General features: G+C 40.2%; 1 protein-coding gene across 2 annotated transcripts in view; it reads left to right on the top strand.

Moving 5' to 3' along the window:
• srbd1 (S1 RNA binding domain 1) overlaps positions 1-22,352 on the top strand; it is a 226,358-nt gene that overhangs the window by 14,187 nt on the left and 189,819 nt on the right. Inside the window, exons 7-10 of one of the 2 annotated variants that reach the window (XM_062971303.1) lie at positions 1,862-2,000; positions 8,811-8,907; positions 9,355-9,490; positions 15,230-15,292. In XM_062971303.1, the coding sequence (XP_062827373.1) occupies positions 1,862-2,000; positions 8,811-8,907; positions 9,355-9,490; positions 15,230-15,292 (435 nt within the window). The remainder of the gene's footprint in view (positions 1-1,861; positions 2,001-8,810; positions 8,908-9,354; positions 9,491-15,229; positions 15,293-22,352) is intronic. The other variant, XM_062971308.1, reaches the window with a different exon arrangement.

A 22,352-nucleotide genomic window follows, 5' to 3' on the forward strand; every position in this document is an offset into this window, starting at 1 on the left:
TGCGGGACCGGTCAACAAACTCAAAATAAATGCCACCTTGCTAGTGTCTGTAGGAAAAGCATGAGCACTGAGCTGGGAAAAATAAAGCTCCACTTGTGCCAAAAAGGTTAGCAACTTGCACCTGGTCCCATCAAAGCGTTCAGGAGTCAAAACATGTCCTTTCACAGCATGAGCAGCTTGGCTAACGGTAAAAGCCGTTTGTAATTGGTCAAATTTGGCTCTTAACTCATCCATCGTCTTCCTGACGGGTTTATTGCTGCAATAAACTTTTTAATGGCGTTGGGCAATCTGTCAAGGACAGAACGCCACAAGGTTCAAGATAACAGAGTTTATTTAATTACAGAACTCAAAAATGCCCGTAAAACACAAGGGCCAGGCAATTTTAGCCTTTAGGAGCAAAAAAGGGACAAGGAAAAAATGTACAAAAGATAAACCGGATTAAACCGAAGTTTAATCCGGGTAAAAACAAACTGCTTGCTTCAGCCTGAGGGTAAACAAAACAAAAGCCGAGGAACACAAGATACAAAAGAATGCAACTAATTGGCAGCAGATTCCTCTCTGCTGCCAACACTGTGCTTAGAGGAACTTGCGTCGCTCCCACACACACAGCAGACAGGATTTCCAACACGAACAGATCAGCCAAGGATTGTAGCAGAAGAGTAGACCCAGTTCCTTTCCGTGGTTCAAAGCCAGAAGTAGACGTTTGTAGTTTCCAAGTCCAGAAGGGGGAAGGCAAGCCGTGGTCAGTTCAATCCGAGTTTTCAAAGCAGGAGATGGCATCCGTCAAGAAGACGACGGAAGGTCAAGGTCTCAGCACAGGAAAACACACCAGTCTTCAGGAAAGCGTCCCACACAGATCCCAAGCGTTTGTCCAGATTACCTTGCCCAACGCAATTTGCAATTGCTCCCAAGCCCCATTTTATGCCAGTTACAAATCCTCATCACTGTCAGCTGTCCTCCTTAATCCGGGCGTTTCCTCATCACTTTCCTCATCAGAGCTGGAACACCTCTGACTACGCCCCACAGCATCTCCAGCTGTGGATCCCGTCCCATCCCTCCAGCTAAGCCATGGGTCTAATCCTGAAAGTCCCCATTCATCTTCTATCCCATCATGACCAGTGGCACCCAATTCCTCCCTTACCCGAGTCCAATCCATCTCATCCTCCTCCGAGCTAACCAGCCCCTCCTCCATTCTCTCCGTAAACCCCTCAAAAGACTCTTCGTCAGATGGTGCTGCAAAAATGTCTCGCAGTCTTTTTCTTTCTCGCTCCTCGAGAGTATCTGACTCTCGAGGAGTCTTACGCCCACGTCTGTCAGTAACAGAGCCATGAGGCTCAATCATAACAATTCCTAACAGCCTACCGGTCTAATGCAACATGAACAAAAGAAGAGGCAGGTTTCAGATTATAGCCTGAGAACACTAGCATGTTATATGGAGATTAACAAATGGATTTGAACCAAGGTGTCCCCCCCCCCCCCCCCGAAATGATCTTATTAGGCCAGTTCAAGCTAGTACTGATGTCAAAAATGAGAAAAGGTAACCAAAATTGCTGCCTTTTCTTTGTGCTCCCTCTTTATTTACTATCCTCTTTATATTATTTCATTTCATGTGACTTATACATTATTTCAAATATTCCAATGAAACGAGTTTGGAATGTGTTTGGATATAATACATTACCTGAATGTGTTAAACCAGAAACCATTATTCAGAGCACTGGAAAATTTTCCAGTTCTACTCTTTTTCTGAAAAACCCACATTGATCATTTCATTAGAGGATGTCCCCCTTTTGGATCCTGGCTAAATTTAGAAAAATATATATTCATTCAATGCATTCCTTATACTTTGTGTTATCTCTTCTAGTATGCGCCATATAAAACTGGAAGCAAAGGAACTAAAGCACAAAGAGCCAGACAGCTGGGATTAGAACCTGCAGCCAATTTGCTCATTGAGAACCCAAGAGAACTCAACCTGCTTTCATATGTCAAGGAAGGTGCTGAAGGTAAGCAGTGGTGATATTTGGAATTTTCCTGATAGCAGAGCAAAATGGCGGTATGGTTTTGGCTTGGCTGTTTGTGGATGCTTGCGGAGAACCGATTTTATTTTGGTGAAGGATTGCAGGACACCTGCATTTTATGAAGGTTAATTCTTAGATATCTCCAGGCATGGCTAGAAATGTCTCCTGTTTCAACCCCCAGAGAGATGCTGCCACTCAATACTGTGTTAGTAAAGTAGCAATCTCACTAAGCAGGAGATGTTTTTCTTTGTACCTAGCATGCTTTCATTGGGCATCTACTGAAAATAAAATCCACTTCCCGAGAGCAACAACAAACATTTTGAGGAATAGGAAGGCATGTTCCTCACCATACCAACATTTAAGTTGTTCCAGAATTGTATGTACATGAATCATATTTTTCTCTTGCTCTTGAAGATATACTATAGATTTGCTCATGGTATGCTTATCTGCATACCAATGGAGATATGGCTGTTGCTTTATGCAAGAACATGTGTTATGCACATTATTTCAATCAAAGTATAGATCCCTTGCACAAAAACATGCCTTTCTGGCATGACATAATATTACTTGTAGCTGCTGTTTATGGCCAATTGTCAGTTAATTTTAAAGTTTTTAAAACTTCTTTTGGGGACCTGGTGTGTCTAATGAAGCAAATGGTTGTCCTTTTAGACAGTTTTAGGGAAAACCATGCAAAAATTAGCCCAGTTTTATTTTGTGCTGGCAGATCCCAAGAGCCTCATGCAAGCTATACTTTGGCCACCCCTGTGCTAGTCTGTTCATCTAAAAGTTTGATAGCAATGGAAAAAAACCTATTTGTTAAGGACACATGGGATGTATTTCCTCTAATAGGGAATATTAAGTTTCCTATTAAAATCAAAAGCCTTATTATGGATCAAAGTTCAATAGAGTTCATGTGCAGTATCTGGCTTTTTGTGATCCCTCTTTTGAAATCTGCTTTGGGACTTAAGTGTGGCTGGGATTTTAAATACCATTTTCTTTAGAATAGCTGTGGATTTGGGGCCTAGTTGGAATAGCGTTTCCTTTTTCACCAGGAGGCCTGCTTTGTTACCCATTTGGATTGCTGAATTAATACACGAGCTTTAGCTGAAAGGAAAGGACATTAGCTGACAATACCACATCAGTAAAAGTCTGCACCTGTGCCTATCTATTACATGTTGATTCTTCCATACACAACCTTTACACTTTGTCTCTATGTCCTGTTGATTTCAACTGGAACATTTAGAACTTGGAAAATACAACTTTTTCCAAAGTTGGGAAAAGTCACAATTCTCAGAATTTTCTACCCAATGTAGTCACTTTGAATTTGGGGCTCTCATTCAAATCACCACTGAACCATGAAACTCAGTGGGTGACTTTGGGTTATTTGTTTCATTCAGCCTGATCTTTGCAAGGATAAAGTAGGGAGGAAGAGAGCTACTTGCAGTGCCTTGAAAAAGTAGCTAAAAGATAAACAGCGGGGCTCCTGGAATCCACAACCTCTGAATACTCAAGTTCATTATATACACTGGAATAGCAAAATGGCATCCCTTATGTAAAATGATAACATCAAGGTTTGCTTTTTTGTAACTTTTTTTGTCCATAGATAGTTGAATCCATTGATGCAGAATCTGTGTATATGAGGATCAATGGTATAAATAAATGTTACCCATGTTCTGATGCTATTGAAATATGTGATCCCCTGATCTTTTCCCCACATCCTTTGGTTTTTATTTACTGTGGCAATGACACCAATGACACCAAAGGATATGGGAAGTTAAAGTTGCTATTTTTTGTAAGGTGATGCGGTGGAGGGACATAATAAAAACTCTGCTAAACGAATCAAAGCCCTATCTGCTCCAGCACTACTGTTTTCATAATTTTCACAAATTAGATGTTAGGTAATATCAACTTCCAAACTGTTGGGATACAGTGACATACTGCTTTGAATAGGTAATCATTTAGCTATGGTGGCTAATTGTTTTTGATAGATTGATACTTTACAAATTTAGCTAATGCTTTTTAAAAACCCGTTGGCATTAGTTGCCATCAGCAACATCTTGAGGCAGTGAATTTTATAAATTAGCAGGCTTTTTAAATCTGTCAAGGGCCACTTATTCCACTTTATACATTAGAGTTTGGGAGATTTTATTAAAATCTGTGATTATAGTTACCCCCATGTCTGAAAATTACTGCCTCCGTAAATACTGCGTACCTGAACTTAATTATTTTAATACCATTGCTGTAACAATCCCAGATACACATTTGTATATTACAAGAATAATTTCTTAAAGAAAAGTTCAACCTATATTTAAAATTACTTTGTGTATAGATGCTTAGGGTTACAGAATGTTCACAGCATAGTTGTTTGTGTTATTTACTTGCCTTTTCTATATTTTACTGGACTCTAACACAGCTCACTAACTTTTTATAGTCTTCTCATAATCCTAGTTCAACCTGACTGTCCTAACTGATGCAAAGCACAAGCTCTATCTCTTTGCTGTCTTCATTGTCTCTTCTCTAACTCATATCTCTAAATCTGATTTCAGTTTCCTACAAACTGACATACACACTAGCCTTTAAAAAAAATCCAAACATTCAGCCAATCATTGATCACCTGCAACATATTATGTTCTCAACCCTTGCTAAAAGATCAGTTCCAGTATTACGAAGATTGTGCATCACATAAATAATCACACTTTACCTCTGGTCTCTAATAAATACAGCAATATATTTGTACAAATAATAAATAAATAAATAAACTTTATTTCTACCCCACCTCCATCTCTCAAAAGGGACTCGGGGCAGCTTACAAGCATTCGTAATGTAACAATACATATGGTGCAATAAATACAGGTACATCAATATTAAAGGAAAACATAATTTATATCATCAATACCTAAAACAATACCACAATAAAATCAATCAACCGCAAAATAAACATTGATAAAATGTTACAGTAATTATAAACATAAAATGAATAGCACAAAAGCAATATCATGTCTTTTTTGTGCTTTTTCAAAAGAGAGAAAGGGTTAATTCTTGCAGAAGTCCTCATGAACATATTACTCTCATTCTTCATCCTGTGATCCTGGACCAAAGGATAAAATAGAAGTCCATTACCAATACTTGGAATAATTACTTTTTTGGACTACAGTTGCATTGCTGACTGCAAGACTGTGGTATTCCAAAAAAGTAACGTTTCCAAGCTCCATTGCATTCCGGTGCTGAGAAATCGAGTCTTCCTTGACCCCTATGCATACTTTTATAAACCTACATTATGTGTCTCCACATCATAACATCACACCTCGGTTTCATAAACCATGCTGCAAACATGTGTCAAAGACAGAACGCCACAAGATAAAAGATAACAAAGTTTATTGGAGTTACAGAACCAAAAATGCCCGTAAAAGACAAGGGCTAGGCAAACACTGGCCTTAAAAGTAAAAAGAGACAAGAAAAACGTTCAAAAGATAAACCGGATTAAACCGGAGTTTAATCCGGGTTAAATCAAAACAGCTTGCTTCAGCCTGGGAATAAACAAACAGAAGCTGGTGAACAAAAAGTTCAAAGGAATGCAACTAATTGGCAGCAGATGCTTCTCTGCTGCCAAGAGCTATGTTTGAGTAACTTAGAGGTTACTCCTCCACACAGCAGGCAATTTCCCAATACAAACACAGTCAGCGAAGTCCCAATCCGTTCAGAAGGTCGTAAGGCAGATGCAGACGTTTGTAGTTCACCAGTTCCAACGATAGACACAGGTAGGAGAATCCGAGGCCGTAGTCAGTCAGTCCGTAAGTCCAGAGAAAGCAGATGGCGTCCGTCAAGAAGACGACGGAAGGTCAAAGCTATTAAGATTAAGCAGAGGTTGCACAACAAAACCCCACACAATTCCTCCCGCCGTCTGAGCCCAATGTCCAGGATAACTTACGTAGTCAGCAAACGAATCACACCCGTCTTCAGGAAAACTTCCCACACAGATCCCAAGCGTTCGTCCAGATTACCTTGCCCAACGCAATTTGCTATTGCTCCCAAACCCCATTTTATGCCAGTTACAAGTCCTCATCGCTATCAGCTGTTCTCCTTAGCCCGGGCGTTTCCTCATCACTTTCCTCATCAGAACTGGAACACCTTTGACTACGCCCCACAGCATCCCCAGCTGTGGATCCCGTCCCATCCCTCCAGCTTGTCCACGGGTCTAATCCTGAAGGTCCCCAATCGCCTTCCATACTATCATTGCCAGTGGCACCCAAATCCTCCCTTACACGAGTCCATTCCATGTCATCCTCTTCCGAGCTAACCATCTCTTCCTCCATTCTCTCAGTAAACCCCTCAAAAGAATCCTCGTCAGATGGTTCTGCAAAGATATCTCGCAGCCGCTTCCTTTCTCGCTCCTCGAGAGTATCTGACTCTCGAGGAGTCTTACGCCCACGTCTCGCAGTAGTAGAGCCATGAGGCTCAACCATAACAACATGCTTGGCTTATGGCTATGCTTGCAGTATGTGGGATCAGCAAATTCTGAACTAACTGGGAAATCATATGTTAACCACAGTGTTCTGTTTTACTCAAACTGGGAAGCCAAAGTTAAGAGAAGAGCTCCCAATTTTGCTTGTTGGGACTGTGAACATTGTGCTATGTGTAGCTAAAAGCGTGGCTTATTAAGTTGACATACAAGTGGCTAAATGGGACCATGAGTTTAAGTTTTGTAGAGGATGTCGAGGCTTGAGCCAGATTCACAGTTAATGTTTTAATTGTTCTCAGAAAGGCGGGGTGGAGGGTCTCTACAAGTCAAGACATCCTTGCCAAACTTTGTTTGCAGTTGAGACTTTTGTTATTTTAATGTGCAGCTATCATGAAATCAACAGCAGGTTGTTCATCATCCTTCTTTTCCCCCCTTTTTTCTTTTACATTCCGCTTTTTCATCAGTGAGTTCAAGGTGGCATATGTTGCTTTTTCCTTACCACTGTATCATTGCAATGATGACTATCAAAATATAGTATGTAGACTTTTAATTTTGTTGAAGCACAAAATTTATCACTGTTCCTATGTACCTTCCAGCCATTTCTGATTTATGGTAATCCCATCACAAGGACTTTTAGGGCTGAGGGTATGTAACTCTCCCAAGGTCAACCATTGAATTTATATTGCAGGACTGGGAATCAAACCTTGGCCTCCCTACACAATGCTGTCTCCTTACAGAATTTGTATATCTAGTAGTGTGACTTCATAGTGTAGTTATAGAAAAATCTGTAGGGGGCAATGTTAGACAGTAAAATGTGCAGATTTTATATTGTTAAATAAAAATGGTTTAATGCTATTTTTGTGGCTCATCTTAGAAAGAGACTTAAAAAGCTACTATGATCAAGGAGCATTTTGTTTGAGATAAAAATTTAATGTTGTGTTTATTAGACAAATAGTGTCGGGGAAAGAAAAGTGAAAATAAAGGATCCTAACTCAACATTAATGGATGAATAACTGGATGATTAAATGATTCCTAAATGTGAGGGATACATGCACGGTCCTTGTAATTGGGAAGGTTGATAATACCTTTGAATCGTCTTCCTTGTATTGCAAATTGGTCTATTGATAATACAGTATTTGCAGTAGCCATAATGCAAATCTGTTGAAAAGCAGCTCTTAACATCTTATGAAGCTGTTTTTTTTTTCAGAAACAGTGGAGGTCCTTTTAAAGCAGGAGTTGAAAGTTTGTGACCTTCCAGACACTGTGATCTTGTCAGCTCTAGTTAGCATAGTTGGAGAAGAGTGATGGACATTGCAGTCCAACAATATCAGGAGATCCACCTCCTTCCTAGTTCTGTAGTGCTACTTTTAAGCAGTTTTTCATAATGGAGTATGAAACAAGCATTTCCAAACAGGCATTTTAAAATTCAATGGGTAATCATGCTCCTCTTTTGAAGTCCATTCATGTTCTTCAAGTTCTTCATGACCACTTGGTTGTTGTTATTTTTTCTAGTATAGGCTGCTCCCTTTTTTCCCCCAGTTCCGCACTGCATTCTTCTACTTAACATCGAGGACCATTTCCAATGGAATAGGAGAAATCTCATTTACTGTTCAGGAAAGACTTTTCCTGATTGCAAGGGGTTGAGGTAGGAGGTGGGACCTTATGCAGCATTGAATGTCACCTGTTAGATGCTGCCTTTAGGTTGTTATATTAAATGGTTTAATATGTGCAAAATCTTGGCAGAGTTTAGAAACAAATACCGGTAGTTATTTTTGACATAGTCCTTGTCTAATGTGGACAATTCTTTATATTTTATTGTGTTATTGCTGCTTTGAGAACTGAGGTTATTCCAGATTTTTGGATTTTGAAAATTAATGTTCAAAAGGTCAAACTTTCACTCCTTTACTACTACTTCGTAGTCCAACATCACTACACCACACCAACTCTGCTTTTAAACATACAATAGGAATTCCACTAAATGTATAGACAAGGTACCTGTTCCAATGGATTATATTGAGTTTTTCATGTTCGGTGAAAAAAAAGTTTGAATTAAGAATTGTACCTTGCTTTGGTCTCATGTAATCTGTCCTTGGTTCCATTTTGTGGCCTTATTACTTTTCATTGCTGGTATACAATCTTGTGATTATTCCCAAATTGGGATTTAGTCCCTAGCCTGGAAATGGTTCTATATCCCTAGCTTGCAAAATATAAAGGAAAATATTCACTTTTACTTGTCCTTGTTTTGTAGACTGCCTTGTGAACTTCAATGTTTGCTGGGTATACATTTGGGAAATAAAATTAAATGAAAATTGTAAATTTCAGATGTTTTCTTTTAGGACTTTCCACCATTGAGGAAGTTAAATCGGGAGTACAGCACATCCTGGCTGACATGATAGCTAAAGATAGAGAGACACTGGATTTTATCAGAGATTTGTAAGTATCTTTGTTACAGGTGGGCTGTTTTTATTATAGGTTAATGAATTCATATTCTGTAGCATCTGTGAATTAGCTAGTCTCCCTTTGCATAATGATTAGGATTACTAGGCACGGATAACTGAAACAGAATCATTTCAGCTGCCCTGTTAAGTCACTGGTTTCTCCTGCTGATGCTTTTGTTGTTGTTAAGTTTATTTCTATCCCACCTTTTTCCCATAGGGACTCAAGGTAGTTAACAATCATATAAACCAACCTAATGAAAATTTAAAATAAGAGAAATACAAAAAATAAACAAATATTTGTGAGTGGATGTAAAAAGGGCACATCTACACTGTAGAATTAATGCAATTTGGCACAATTGTAGATGCACCTACTGTTATTGTTCACATACCTGGGAAATTCTATTCATTTTGTCAAAAACTTTTTAAAAACAAATTAATATAGGTGCCAAAGACAATACATTTGCCTTCAGTCAGCCTTGGCCAAAGGGACCTCCCAAAAAGCCAATGAAAAAGATGTCAACAAATTTCATCTCTACAAGAATTTTTCTTGCAATGTAAAGAACATTCACCACCACCAGGTATGTATATATAAAGTGCATGTATAAATAAATATATGAGGAAGAAAATAGACATATTAATTCTGTTTGTAGCAAATGTATTTTTTGATTTATATTACAATTGATGAGAGTTATATCCCAGCAACATCTGGTAGGCCCCTCATTTGCTGCTCCCCGGACAGAAATCATATTTTCTTCACATAGAATCCAACTATCACTCCAGTGTAAATTGAACAGGGGTCAGTGAAACATTCTAACAAGAAGTGGTTTATGACCTGAATCATAGATAGAGATTTTAAAGGTAGGATTTCATGATGAACTTGAATCAGCTAAAACCTAGAAACTTCTGATCTTCTGGAATGCATGAAGGGAAAATCCACAAATTGGGGACTTACTGCAACTTATTCACATAGTGCTGAAACATGACTTAACTCACCTTCAATTCAATTCAAAAGAACTATTTTAAATTGTTATTGTGGACTAAGAACTGCAGAATTTGAGACCATACTCCGGATTTCACTTTTTGAACAGTAGTTGCCTTCAAGTTGTTTCCCACATATGACAAACCTAAAGGGAATATGTGAAGGGAGTTCAATGGCAAGATTTGTTCAGAGGGGAGGGTTGCCTTTGACTGTCTCTGAGGCCGAGAGACGCCCAAGGACACCCAATGAGGTTCCGTGGCTGAGCAGAGAATTCCTGATCTTTGGAGTCTTGTCCAGCACACAAACCATGACATAGTGCTGGCTTTCCCAAATTCTCCAGCCAGCCAATTCAAGACAGTTGCTATTATTCCATGACAACTGATTTTTTTTGTGCCGGGGGGGGGGGGGGGAAGAATAGTTCAAAAAGTAATTAAAAGTAATGAAATATTTGTTGTGTTTTATTCATGCTGTCATTCAGTTGCCTTGTATGCACAGGGAGCACTATGTGGGGGAATTGTAATAGATTGCACTGATTCTTTCCTTGCCTAGTGGGAAGTTTGCCATCATTACTTCAAGCTGTTGCCCTCAGTCACAACTCAATGGGATATAATAGTCCAGTTGCATTGGCAGTCAAGGGTCAATAGAAACAGTTAAGGATCCAAAAACCAATGCCACAATTTTAGGATAGACTGTTTTCGATAGAGCATCCTTCATCTGGAATTCTGAAGTTCTCCAGAATGCAAAATCGTCATCATGGGTGACTGAGATAGTGACATATTTGCTTTCTGATGGTTCAATGTACACAAATTTGTTTCATGGACAAAATTATTACATATATTGTGCATACCATCAAGCTATGTGTTTAAAATTTACATGAAATATACATGAATTTTGCGTCCCATCTCCAAGATATTTCATTATGTACATATATGAAATATAGGCATTTCAACATCTGAAAAAAAACCTGAAATCAAAAATATTTCTGGTCCCAAGCCTTTCGAGTAAGGGATACTCCGCCTGTATTTTCAAGTTTGAAGGTAGATTCAAATTAAACAACCAAGCCTGGAGCAAATGCTTTTTAGAAAAAGGTTTCTGCTATGTTGGTTTCACTGATGCCCAAGAGCTCCTTCATATTACACAATTTCAGTATTATTATTATTATTATTATTATTATTATTATTATTATTATTATTATTATTCCTCACCTCTCCTTGTGGCTCGAGGCGGGTCACAGCACAGTCAAAACACACAGACATTGCAACATTTCTATAAACATACATATTAAAATGTATTTCTGTAAAATACATATTAAATATGCAGGACAGAGATTAGAACACAGGACACAACTTTAAAATTCATGCTTAGAACTGGCTGGGTAGGCCTGCTGGAAGACATAGGTTATTAGAAGGGGTTTACATTCCAACAGCTTATTTAGATGTTGGAGCTTTTCTGGCAGGTTGAGCTGATGAAAAGGTCCTCTGGGTTACAGTCATTGGTCAGGTTCTGACTGGTTGGAGTAGCTGCCCCTCAGAGGACCTAAGTGTGTGGGGTGGATTGTCCAGGAAAGGCAATCCTGCCGTCCTTTGAATCAGCTGGAGTTTCCAGGCTTGGTACAAAGATAGCCCAGTGTAAAGTGCATTGCAGAAATTCAGCTTTGAGGTTATCAGCGTGTGCATGACCAATCTTAAGGTCCTCCAAATCTAGGAGTGGATGCACCTGGCCTATCAGCCAAAGCTGGTAGTAAGCACTCGTGACCGCATTTTCCTGGGCTGACATTTGGAGAGACAGACCCAGGAGTGCTCACAAGCTGCGGACACTCGCTTTAAGGGGGAGTGCAACCCCATACAGAACTGGTTGACACACCTTCACCCTTGATGCCAAGTACTTTTGTTTTGTCTGGATTCAATTTCAATTTGTTTTTCCTCATTCAGCCCATTACCTCCTTCAAGCATTCACTCAGATGACAAAATCTGTTTTTGAAGGTATGGAGAAGTATATTTGGTTGTCATCAGCATACTGATAACACACCACCCCATGCCTATGGATGATCTTTCCCAACAGTTTCATGTAAATATTAAAAAGTGTTGGGGATAGAATGGCACCTTGGAGGATACCACATAGCAGCTCTGTTTTGGAGAAGCAGCTATCCTCAAGCATCGCCATGGTATGAAAGGAAGCACTGCAACACAGTGCCTCCAATTCCCAAATTTCCCCAAGGTATTCCAGAAGGATATCATAGTCAATGTTATTGCAAGCCGCTGAGAGATCTAAAAACACCAACAGGTACCCACACCCCTTGCCAGTGTTAAGATGGAAATTGCCCACTAAGGCGACCATAGCAGTCTCTACTCCGTATCCTGCTCCGATGCTGGTTCGAAATGGGTCAAGGAAGTGTGTGCCATCCAAGACTGCCTGGAGGGCAACTGCTTTCTCAATCACCTTGCCAAAAAAAGGAAAGTTAGATATTGGTATGTAGTTATGAAAGCCCAGGAAATCCTGGGAGGCTTTTTCAGCAGTGGTCAAACTACTGCTTCTTTTACACAGAATGGAAAATTCCCTTCCCTGAGAGATATATTAATAATTTGTTGTATTGGAGATCAAATTGCATCTCCTCCCTGGATGACCAACTGGGGGGGACAGGGATCAAGAAAGTAGTTTGTCCTCCTTACTTGCCCCAGCAGTTTGTCCACATCAACAGTATTCACCAATTGAAATTGATGTAGTGCAATCCTACTTACAGAGTTGCTAGACACCTATTTGTTGACTTCTGCCCCAATGACTCCATCTAAGTTGGCTTATCTTTTGTGCGAGAGATTTTATCTGCGAAATGGTTATTAAAGGCATCACAGCGAGCTACTGAAGGTTCTAACAATGGGCTCGGACGGGAGGGCCCCTGAGTAAATCTCTCACCACTGAAGAGCTCAGCGGATGCCGTCCATGCAGAGAAGAAAGTTTTCTTTGCTGCACATATTAATTACTTGGGGCATTTTGCTTGTGGGTGATGCTGGTTTTCTTAAGAAGCTAGTTGGTTTTCCTTGGTGGATGGATTGGGTAGAGACATCTGAACTTATTCTTGGCAGTTGCATATTAATTCAGTAGAAAGATTAGCACAAACCTTTAGGATGTCTACTTTTTCTCCAAGGTCAAAAAGCAACATCTCTTATTATTATTCTAGGATAATGGTTGAGTGAATGGGACATTTTAGTATTTTTTTTCTCTTTGTGATGACAAAAGTTTAGAGTGATTACTTTGTTCCTTTGCTCCTTGACCTGGATCTGCATTGCCTCCCCCCTTCCCGTGTTCCCCCAACTGCTATCCGCTGTGCCCTGAGCCCTAGTTTGTGCACTTTTTTGTTCCATCATTTTCTAAATGTAACCTCAGACATCTCATCTGATGTCATGTTTCCTGTGTGAATCGCTGTTGCGGTGAATGGCTCGGAGAACATCCACATGATCGAAGAATGCTCTGAGCCACTCGACATTAAACCTGTCACTTGAAATTGGTCTGAAGCAGCGAGAAAAGGTTAGATAATTGCAGTTAAAGGTGACCTGAAATAAATGACAGTTCTATAGAGGTAGAGGGAAATTGTAGACTTCATTTTTACGCTAAGTGGTCTCCAGACCAAGGTGAAAAGGAAATTTGGAAAGTTACTTTTTAGAAAGTCCTGAATTATAGTTATATTCTAGGTCCCCAATACAGTTGCTATTATAGTAATATTTTCTTAGAAAACATACAATAATAACTGTTATAACAGTAAATACTAGGGGAAGGAGTCTGGGAATAAAAGGCACCAAACTCTTCAGTTTCCTGTTCCTCTTCCCATAGTAATTGTGATCGTTATGTTTAGTTATCTTTTAAAAATGGATACAGACCACTGTTTTTGTAAATTCATTTTATTTTAATCCATATTGGTCCAACATCATGTTAAACAGAGACTGAGAAAGAAATACATAGCATTTACAATACAAATAATTCCGTGAGGTAGAACTTACACACTTTAGTGAGGCCAGCCTGTAAAAATAACATGTTATCCCGTGTTGCTTGATAAATATTTGTGGCTTAGTCATAACTGTTAATTTGTTTTGCAAATTACTAATGGTTTGTTAAAGTTGCTTCAAAGCTCAGGAAAAAGTATTCACTCCTGAACTAAAAGTGAAAAGAAAGGAGCATCATCTTGAAATGTTTGGCTCTTTAATCTTGCATGATTATAGAACTTTGATTCCATTTTAATTGTCTTGTCTATATTATATGGAATCTCTGGGATTTATAGTGTGAGGGCACTCTAGCAGAGAATTCTAAAATTCTTACAAATCTACAGGTTCAGAATTCAGTTGCGTTCTAGACCTTGAGACAGCAGATGGTTTAGTAGGTGCAGCAGTTAAAGACCATGGTTTAGAAAATATTAATCCCTGCTTTTGGTGATCTGGAAGAAGTCATGCTCTCAGCCTCAGCAAAGGCAGATTGCCTCTGAACAAAGCTTGCAAACAAAAACAAAAAAAATCCCCAGAAACCTGTGATAGGGTTGCCTTTGGATCACCATAAATCAGAAATGACTTGAAGACACAACAAAGGCAAGATCCACTAGAGGGCATTGTGGCGAGAAACTATTCACATCGATATCTATCCAGACTATCTGAAGGATTGTATTTTCTGTTTTAACGTGGTAATTGAGAGTTTTTGGGAGGAGAGACACATCAATTGCAGATAAAGAGACCTCCCTGGTGGTCATTCCCAGGTTTTAGAACTCCCTACTTGGACACATTCTAGGTAAACTCCCTCCCAGTTCTTTCCACAAGCAGACAAACATATTTTTTAATTTAGATACAGTAGAGTCTTTCTTATCCAACATAAATGGGCCGGCAGAACGTTGGATAAGCAAAAATGTTGGATAATAAGGAGAGATTAAGGGAAAGCATATTAAATGTCAAATTACATCATGGAATTTTGTAGGTTTCCCAGGCCATTCTGTGATACACTTCTACTGGAGGTTACCATAGAATCACCCTGGAGGGTCTAGTAAATTCCTACAGAGTTTACCTCTCTTGGTCTTCTAGGTCTTCCCAGGCAACTCTATGGTAAAGTCTGGGAGAAGTCATTCATTTCAATAGAGTTCGCGATTATTCATGTTTTCCTATATCCACAATAGATTTAAAAATGTCTCCCTATAGATACAGGGTTGTACTGTATTTGTTACAACTTTTGTAAGGTGCCTTGAATCCCAGGACTAAGGGAGAAAAAATGCAAACTACTAATATTACTAAGGCACACCAATTTATTATAAGATGCCGAGTGCTATTTGTGGGAGGATTGACTGTTTGACCCCCTCCCCCACTTACAGGTTTTGAGGGTTCTGATTTTGACAACAGTATGGAATTTGAAGAGTTGGCTACTGATATCCCATGTGAGTTTATTTTTTCTCATGCTGGACAGTATCAAGAGCACCTTATTCCTTTCCTCCTCCCTTTCCCTTTCTTACATATATTCCTTTCCTCCGTTTTTATTTTTGCCATGCATTTATGCTTCTAGTTTATCAGGCTTGATGTTAACCCTGGTTAACCTTCAACCAGGATTTGCAAACCACCTTTAAACTTGGCCAAGGCAATGCTCCAGATGCTCCATTTGTGGCAGTGTAAAAGTGAGAGAGACAGGAAGGAGGGACTGTATGGGATGGAGGAATGCTCACAAACCTTCAAGTGTAGATTGTGAAATGTTATTCCTGGCTTGGGTCAAAGTGACTGGAATGTGGATTCCAGACTGTGCTTTTGCTTGTCCTTCACTCAGCCCAGAAAAGAAAAGAAAAAAGCCATTTGAGGATTTAGTTGCTAACCTTGACTTTCACCTTCCTCCTGAAATTCTCCTGAGTCTTTTCAAATGGATTTCCTGTGCTGCCTGCTTATTTGAACAAGGGCTGTGATTTGAAACTAGCCTGTACACTTTTTCTGTCTCTCACACACGCACGTGTATCCACACACACACACAAGAGCAGAGAAAAGACGGCTGGCCAACAGCCAAAAACCTGCTGGTTATGTCAAATCAGTATTGGAAATATTCCTCCTCTTCTGAAGTTCTTGATTGTGTGCTTTCCCCTTTCAATTCCCACCACTCAGTTTTTATGGCCTCTTAGATATGAATTCTTCTTTTCCATTTCCTATTCCGTCTTTCGAGAGCCAGAATGCTGTAGTGCTTTGAACATCAGACTATATCTCCAGAGACCAGGATCGAATCCCCATTCAGCCTTGTCCTCTTTTGCTTTTTTTTTCCTTTGGAAAGTCACAGAGTCACCTCAGAACTTGAGGAAAAATAATTTTTGGATTAAAGAGACAGGGATTGCCAAACTAAGGCCCGTGGGCTGAATATGGTCTTTATTCCGGCCACGTGCGCAAGCGCATATATTTACTAGCAGTGAAGCTGAGTGTGAGTTGTGGTGGATGTGGGTGTGGTAGCTACAGCAAGTGCATGTGTGTGGAGACAGTGGGTGAGTGGGCAGTAGCGATGAGTGTAGTGGTGGCGAGTGTGCAGTGAGGGTAAGTGAACGGTGGTGTTGGGTGTATGGCAGCAAATCAGTGTGCACGGTTGTGTATGTGGCACAGCTGCCACATGCACACCAGATGCACACACTCATGGTGTACAACCCACATACACCTTACACATGCATGGCATGCATGCACGCACTTGCACACAATTAAAATATGGTCCCCCAGCATTCTGCAGGACGATGAACTGGCCAGGGTCGTAGTCAGAAAAAAAATTCGGGGGTGGGGTGAAAATTGTACTTGCAGTTCTGGAGGGACTCTTATTTTTTTGCGTCTCATAGACTTAGCATGTGGATTTGGTTAACCAGTTAAAATTCATGAGTAAACCAGGTTTTTTTTTTTTTATTAATCTGAAAAATTGGCTACAGGCTTAAACTGGCCCTCCACTTAAAAAGTGTGGGGACCCCTGGTATAAGGATTCTGGGTATTGTATCCTAAATTTTAACTTTTCAAAGCTCTGACCAATGCTATCCAGTCATAGGAGTGAGAATAATAATAATAATAATAATAATAATAATAATAATAATAATAATAATAATAATAATAATAATAATAATTTTATACCCCGCCCCAAAGGGACTCGGGGCGGCTTATATGGGGCCAAGCCTAGGCCAAACAGGCAATACAAAACACAACAATAAGACAAATCAATCAGTAATGAAACAAATCATAAAACTAATGAGGTCACATAAAATAGACATATTTTGATAAAATCCTGGATTGGCTCCTAAAAGGAACTGGGCCAAAGAGAGTGTCAGTAGTGTCAGATACAATCGAGGGGCGGGGAACAATACCAAAACTATTTAATTACTGATTATTTTTTTTAAAAAAAACTGTTTGCAAAAAGAATTAACAATTGTCCCAGTGTTACCGGACTGCAACTTCCATGACTTCTCTCATTGTTGGCTGTGCTGCCTAATGCCAATGGGAGCTGTAGTGGAACAGTTTCTAGATATCCCAAAATTACTTAGTTTATAAAATATTTTGTCATAGAGTCTTTGATAAGTCCTGAGAAATGGCACTGTATCTAATGAAGTGTTTTGCCTAACAATGTAATTTTGATTTCACTTGTGAATGCTGTTGTTTTAGCTTTTAACTCCCCTGTCAGTGTGGGATAAACATGAAACGTGTTTAGTTTTGTTCACAAATGTGCCTCATCCTAATTCCTGCCATTTGCTTTGGCAGTCAAGGTACCCGATGCTATAATATTTCACATGTAATTTTTATTATTCGCTACGTTGTTCAATGATATGTCAGGCCTGGTATGTCAACAAGGACAAGAGAAGCTGAGGAATGTGAATTGGTGCAATGTCCCCAGGTCATTTTTAGACCATTGTGTTTAACATATGTGACATGTCTGAGTTAGCTAGTGATTGAATTAAAGTTCATGATTGACATGGAAAGCTTGCTCCTGACAGGGCTAAGGGCCTATAGCAGACATCAACATGTGCGACAACACAGTAATGTCAACTTTTAACAGCTTCCTAATGGTTTCTGCAAGTCTAATGTATTAGAAATGCATGGTTTTGTTCACATTCAGGAGCATATGGGCAGCAGTGTACCTAGCAATCATCTCTTTTATCCGTACTGGCAGATAAAATGCATATGTATTATTTCATGGAAATTGTTCTCTTCTGTCAAGTAAGACAGAAGGAGAATTCATGTAAGGCTGTGTGGTTTACTGGTTAACTTGCAGGATCAAAGCTGTGGGGAGGCCTATATTCAAATGCAAGGTTGTTTATGTTTTCAGTATTAGTGGGGCAGTGAATCTGTTTCACAGTTTAGTCAGAACTTTAAAGTTGCTGAACTTTCTTTGGGGATAGGGTCAGTATGATGTTACTTATAACAAGTAACATGCAACACCTTGTGAAATTCCTTCTACTTTGTTATTGTGTACATTCTGATGTGGTGATCTTAGGGTGCCCCTATCCTGGGTTTTTGGGGGGCTGAGAATGTGTCTTGCCCAAGGTCATCCAGTGGGTTTCCCTGGCCAAGAGGGGAACTGAATCCTGGTCTCCAGAGTCATAGTGCAATGTTCAAACCACTACACCACACTGGTCCTCTTCTACCTGACCACTAAAGGGACTGGAGCCACCTCCATTTTTTTAGGTTGGCAACTTAGGTGAGATAGATACACTGGATGTGGAAGACATGATGGAGATGTGTCACGCTTACTTCAAACGACCGGCCTGAACACAGACCAAAGGTAGCTGCTATCAAACAGGATCTTTATTGAAGAACACTCGACTTATGCAAAGTCGAGAATGCCATAATGTTTACATGCAATCTTCTTTATTACCTTTGTTTCAACGTCACACCACATGTAAATACCATCACCACAGCCCTACACCACATGTCAATACCATCACTACAAAACAAGCTACTCATTAAAATTGTTTTGGTCTTCTCTCTTGAATTTCCCAGGCTTCGTTGCCAGGTGTTCCATTGGAGCTGTAGAGGAGTGTAATATGTTATGGCTCCGATTCAAGAGCTTGCAAACTCAGCTCTTGGAATCGGTCCCATGACATGGTACTCCCCCTTCGTCTGACAATTTCTTCTGTATCTCGGTCGTCTTGATCCTAGAACAGAACAAACATAGACACTATGTATCCACTTTATCCAAAGTACCCATATACTTCTTTAGTAAGCTACGATGGAACACAGGGTGTATTTTCCCTAGGCTTTTGGGCAATTGCAATTGGAAGGTTACTTCGTTTATGATTCCCTGTATTTTGAAAGGTCCAATAAACTTAGGGCTTAGCTTTTTTGAAGGTAGTCCCAGTTTTATGTTTTTTGTACTTAGCCATACTAAGTCTCCCATTTCCAATTTATCGCCCTCCTTTCTTTTTCGATCTGCAAATGTTTTGTATCTTTTGTGCGCTTCTTTCAAAGCCGCAGTCACTTGGTCCCAACATTCTTGCATTTGAGCTTTCCATTTCCCTGCCCCTGTTCCTCCATTCTCTGGCCACTTCGGCAATTGGGGTAAAGGTTGAATTTCATGCCCATAGATCACTTCAAATGGGGATTTATTTGTGGCGGAGTGAATCGCAGAATTAAACGCTAACTCAGCAAATGCCAACCACTTGGACCAATCGTTTTGTCTTTTGTTTGAATATATGCGAAGGAACTGCCCAAGTGTCTGTTGTGTGCGTTCCACTGCTCCGTTTGTCATAGGGTGGAAAGCAGAACTCATGCTTCTTTCTGCTCCTAACATTTCCAAAAACTTCCCCCAAAACTTGGCTGTGAATTGGACACCCCTGTCACTGACCACCCGGCTGGGACATCCGTGTAGCTTGTAAATGTGATTTATATATAACTCAGCTAGTTTTTCTGCTGATGGTAGCTTTGCAAGCGCTATGAAATGAGCCTGTTTGGAAAATAAATCTAATACAGTCCATATATAACGATAACCCTTACTGGCAGGTAATTCCCCCACAAAGTCCATAGCTACACATTCCCAAGGTCTGGTAGGTTCTGCCACTGGCTGCAATAGTCCCATTGGTCTCCCCCCCGGCGATTTATTCATGGCACAACTGTTACATTGGTTAATATAATTCTTTATGTCTTTTCTCATTCCTGGCCACCAACACTGTTTCGCTACGGTCTTGGTAGTTTTTGTAATCCCCATGTGTCCTGCGCTTTGGTTGTCATGAAAACGATTCAATATTTTGGCCCTTAGTGCTGCAGGGATGTACAGTTTTTTTTTCACAAACCATAATCCCCCCTTTTGTTCTCCTTTGTCTGGGTTGGACAAAATCCATTGGTCTCTTTCATACGATTGCGCAAGTTCCTTTTCCCAAATACTGCCTTCGGTAATTTTGGCTGCGGCCAAACTCTCTTTTTCCGTTTGTGCCCTGGTGGTGACTGCTAGTCCCCATTGCTTTTCAGAAAATAAAGTTCCTTCTTTCGCTACGGTTGTGTTCTCATGTTGTGGCATGCGGGAAAGTGCATCGGCCAGAATGTTTCGTTTTCCTTGGAAAAATTTTAATTGAAAATTAAATCTACTGAAGTACTGTGCCCATCTAATTTGTTTGGGAGATAATTTTCGTGGGGATTTCAAATATTGGAGATTTTTATGATCAGTCCATACTTCGAATGGGATTTCACTCCCTTCGAGGAAGTGCCTCCAGCATTCTAATGCTTTCAGTATTGCTAACGCTTCCTTTTCCCATATGGGCCAGCATTTTTCAGTTTCGCTAAATTTTCGTGATAAATACCCACATGGCTTCAAATTCCCGTTTTGATCCTTCTGTAATAGTACTGCTCCATATGCACAGTCTGAAGCATCACAGTGTATTGTGAAAGGACTCTGCATGTCTGGGTGCCTTAAGATGGGTTCTTCTGTAAAGCGTTCTTTTAGAATTTCGAAAGCTTTTTGGCATTCTGGCGTCCAAATTAATTTAGCGCCAGGGGCTTTTACTTTTGCTGTTTCCCCCTTCCCTTTCGTTTTCAAAAGTTCGGTAAGGGGCGCCGCCAGCTGAGCGAAGTCTTTTATGAACGATCTATAGAAATTGGCGAACCCTAGGAACGATTGTAATTGCCTCCTTGTTTGGGGGACTCCCCATTCTTGTACGTCCGACACTTTGGCCGGATCCATAGCTAATCCATCTGAAGATATTCGATACCCCAAAAAGTCAATTTGTGTTTTGTTGAATTCACATTTGGAGAATTTTGCATACAGCTTGGCTTCCCTTAGTTTTTGTAAGACTTCCCGGACCAATTTAGTGTGCTGCTCCCTCCCCTCACTCACAATAAGGATATCATCTAGAAATACAAATACCCCTCGATATAACAGTGGGCGTAGTATTTCGTTTATGAGTTGCATGAAACAGGAGCCCCCATTTTTTAATCCAAAAGGTAAAACTAAATATTCAAAAAGTCCATAAGCACAGGAAAATGCAGTTTTCCAAGTATCCCAAGGCTTGATCCTTAATTTATGGTAAGCTTCGATTAAATCCAGCTTTGTAAATATGGTCCCTTTCTTCAGTACAGTAATTAGGTCCTTTACTAAGGGCATGGGGTATTTATTGTCTTTTGTAATGGCATTCAAATTTCGATAATCAATGCATAGTCTTAACGAATTGTCCTTCTTCCTCCTGAATAAAATGGGGGCCCCTAAAGGGGAATTAGAAGGCTTGATGAACCCTCGTGCCAGATTTTTATCAATATATTTTCTCAGTTCCTCTTTTTCTTGAACGGACATGGGATAAACTTTGGGTTTTGGTAAACTTGCTCCTGGGGTTATTTCGATTCCCACTTCTAAATTCCTCTTGGGAGGTAATTTGCTTGCTTCCTTTTGATTAAACACATCTACAAAGTCTCTGTATTCCGGGGGCAATAGTTCTTTAGTTATTTCTTCTGATTCGTCCCCCTCGCTCCCTTCCTCTGCTATCTTGCCTATCTCCCATTCTGCTTGTTTTTCTCTGAAAGATGCTTTTTCCCCTCCAATCCACTTCGGGATTTGCCTGCTCTAGCCACGGGATTCCCAGTATTACATTGTACGTAGCGATAGGGGATATCACAAATGGTATTTTCCCTTCCCATTTGCCTATTTTACATAGAATCCCCTGTGTTTCCTTCCTTGTTAATCCCCCAGCAGCAAACGATCCATCCAACTGCGAGAACGCAATTGGAACTTTTAGTATTGTCTGCTGGCATTTTAGAGCCTCTGCTAATTCCGGAGTCATAATGTTCCTAGAGCAACCACAATCTACAAATGCTCTACAGGTGGCTCGATTCTCTAGTCCCGATAGGCAAATTGGCACTACCATCATGCGTCTGTCTTGACTCACCAGCTTCTCCGGAGGCTCGGGGGCTTGTATCTCCTCCTCCGCCCGTCTCCCGGCTGCGGGCATGGGCTTCGGGGCTTTTGGCGGTTCTCCCTTCCGGGCCCAACATTCTGCCGCCCGATGGCCTGCTTTCCCACAC

This window comes from Anolis carolinensis, chromosome 1, assembly GCF_035594765.1.
Source record: "Anolis carolinensis isolate JA03-04 chromosome 1, rAnoCar3.1.pri, whole genome shotgun sequence".
In the NCBI taxonomy this organism is placed as follows: Eukaryota; Metazoa; Chordata; class Lepidosauria; order Squamata; family Dactyloidae; genus Anolis; species Anolis carolinensis.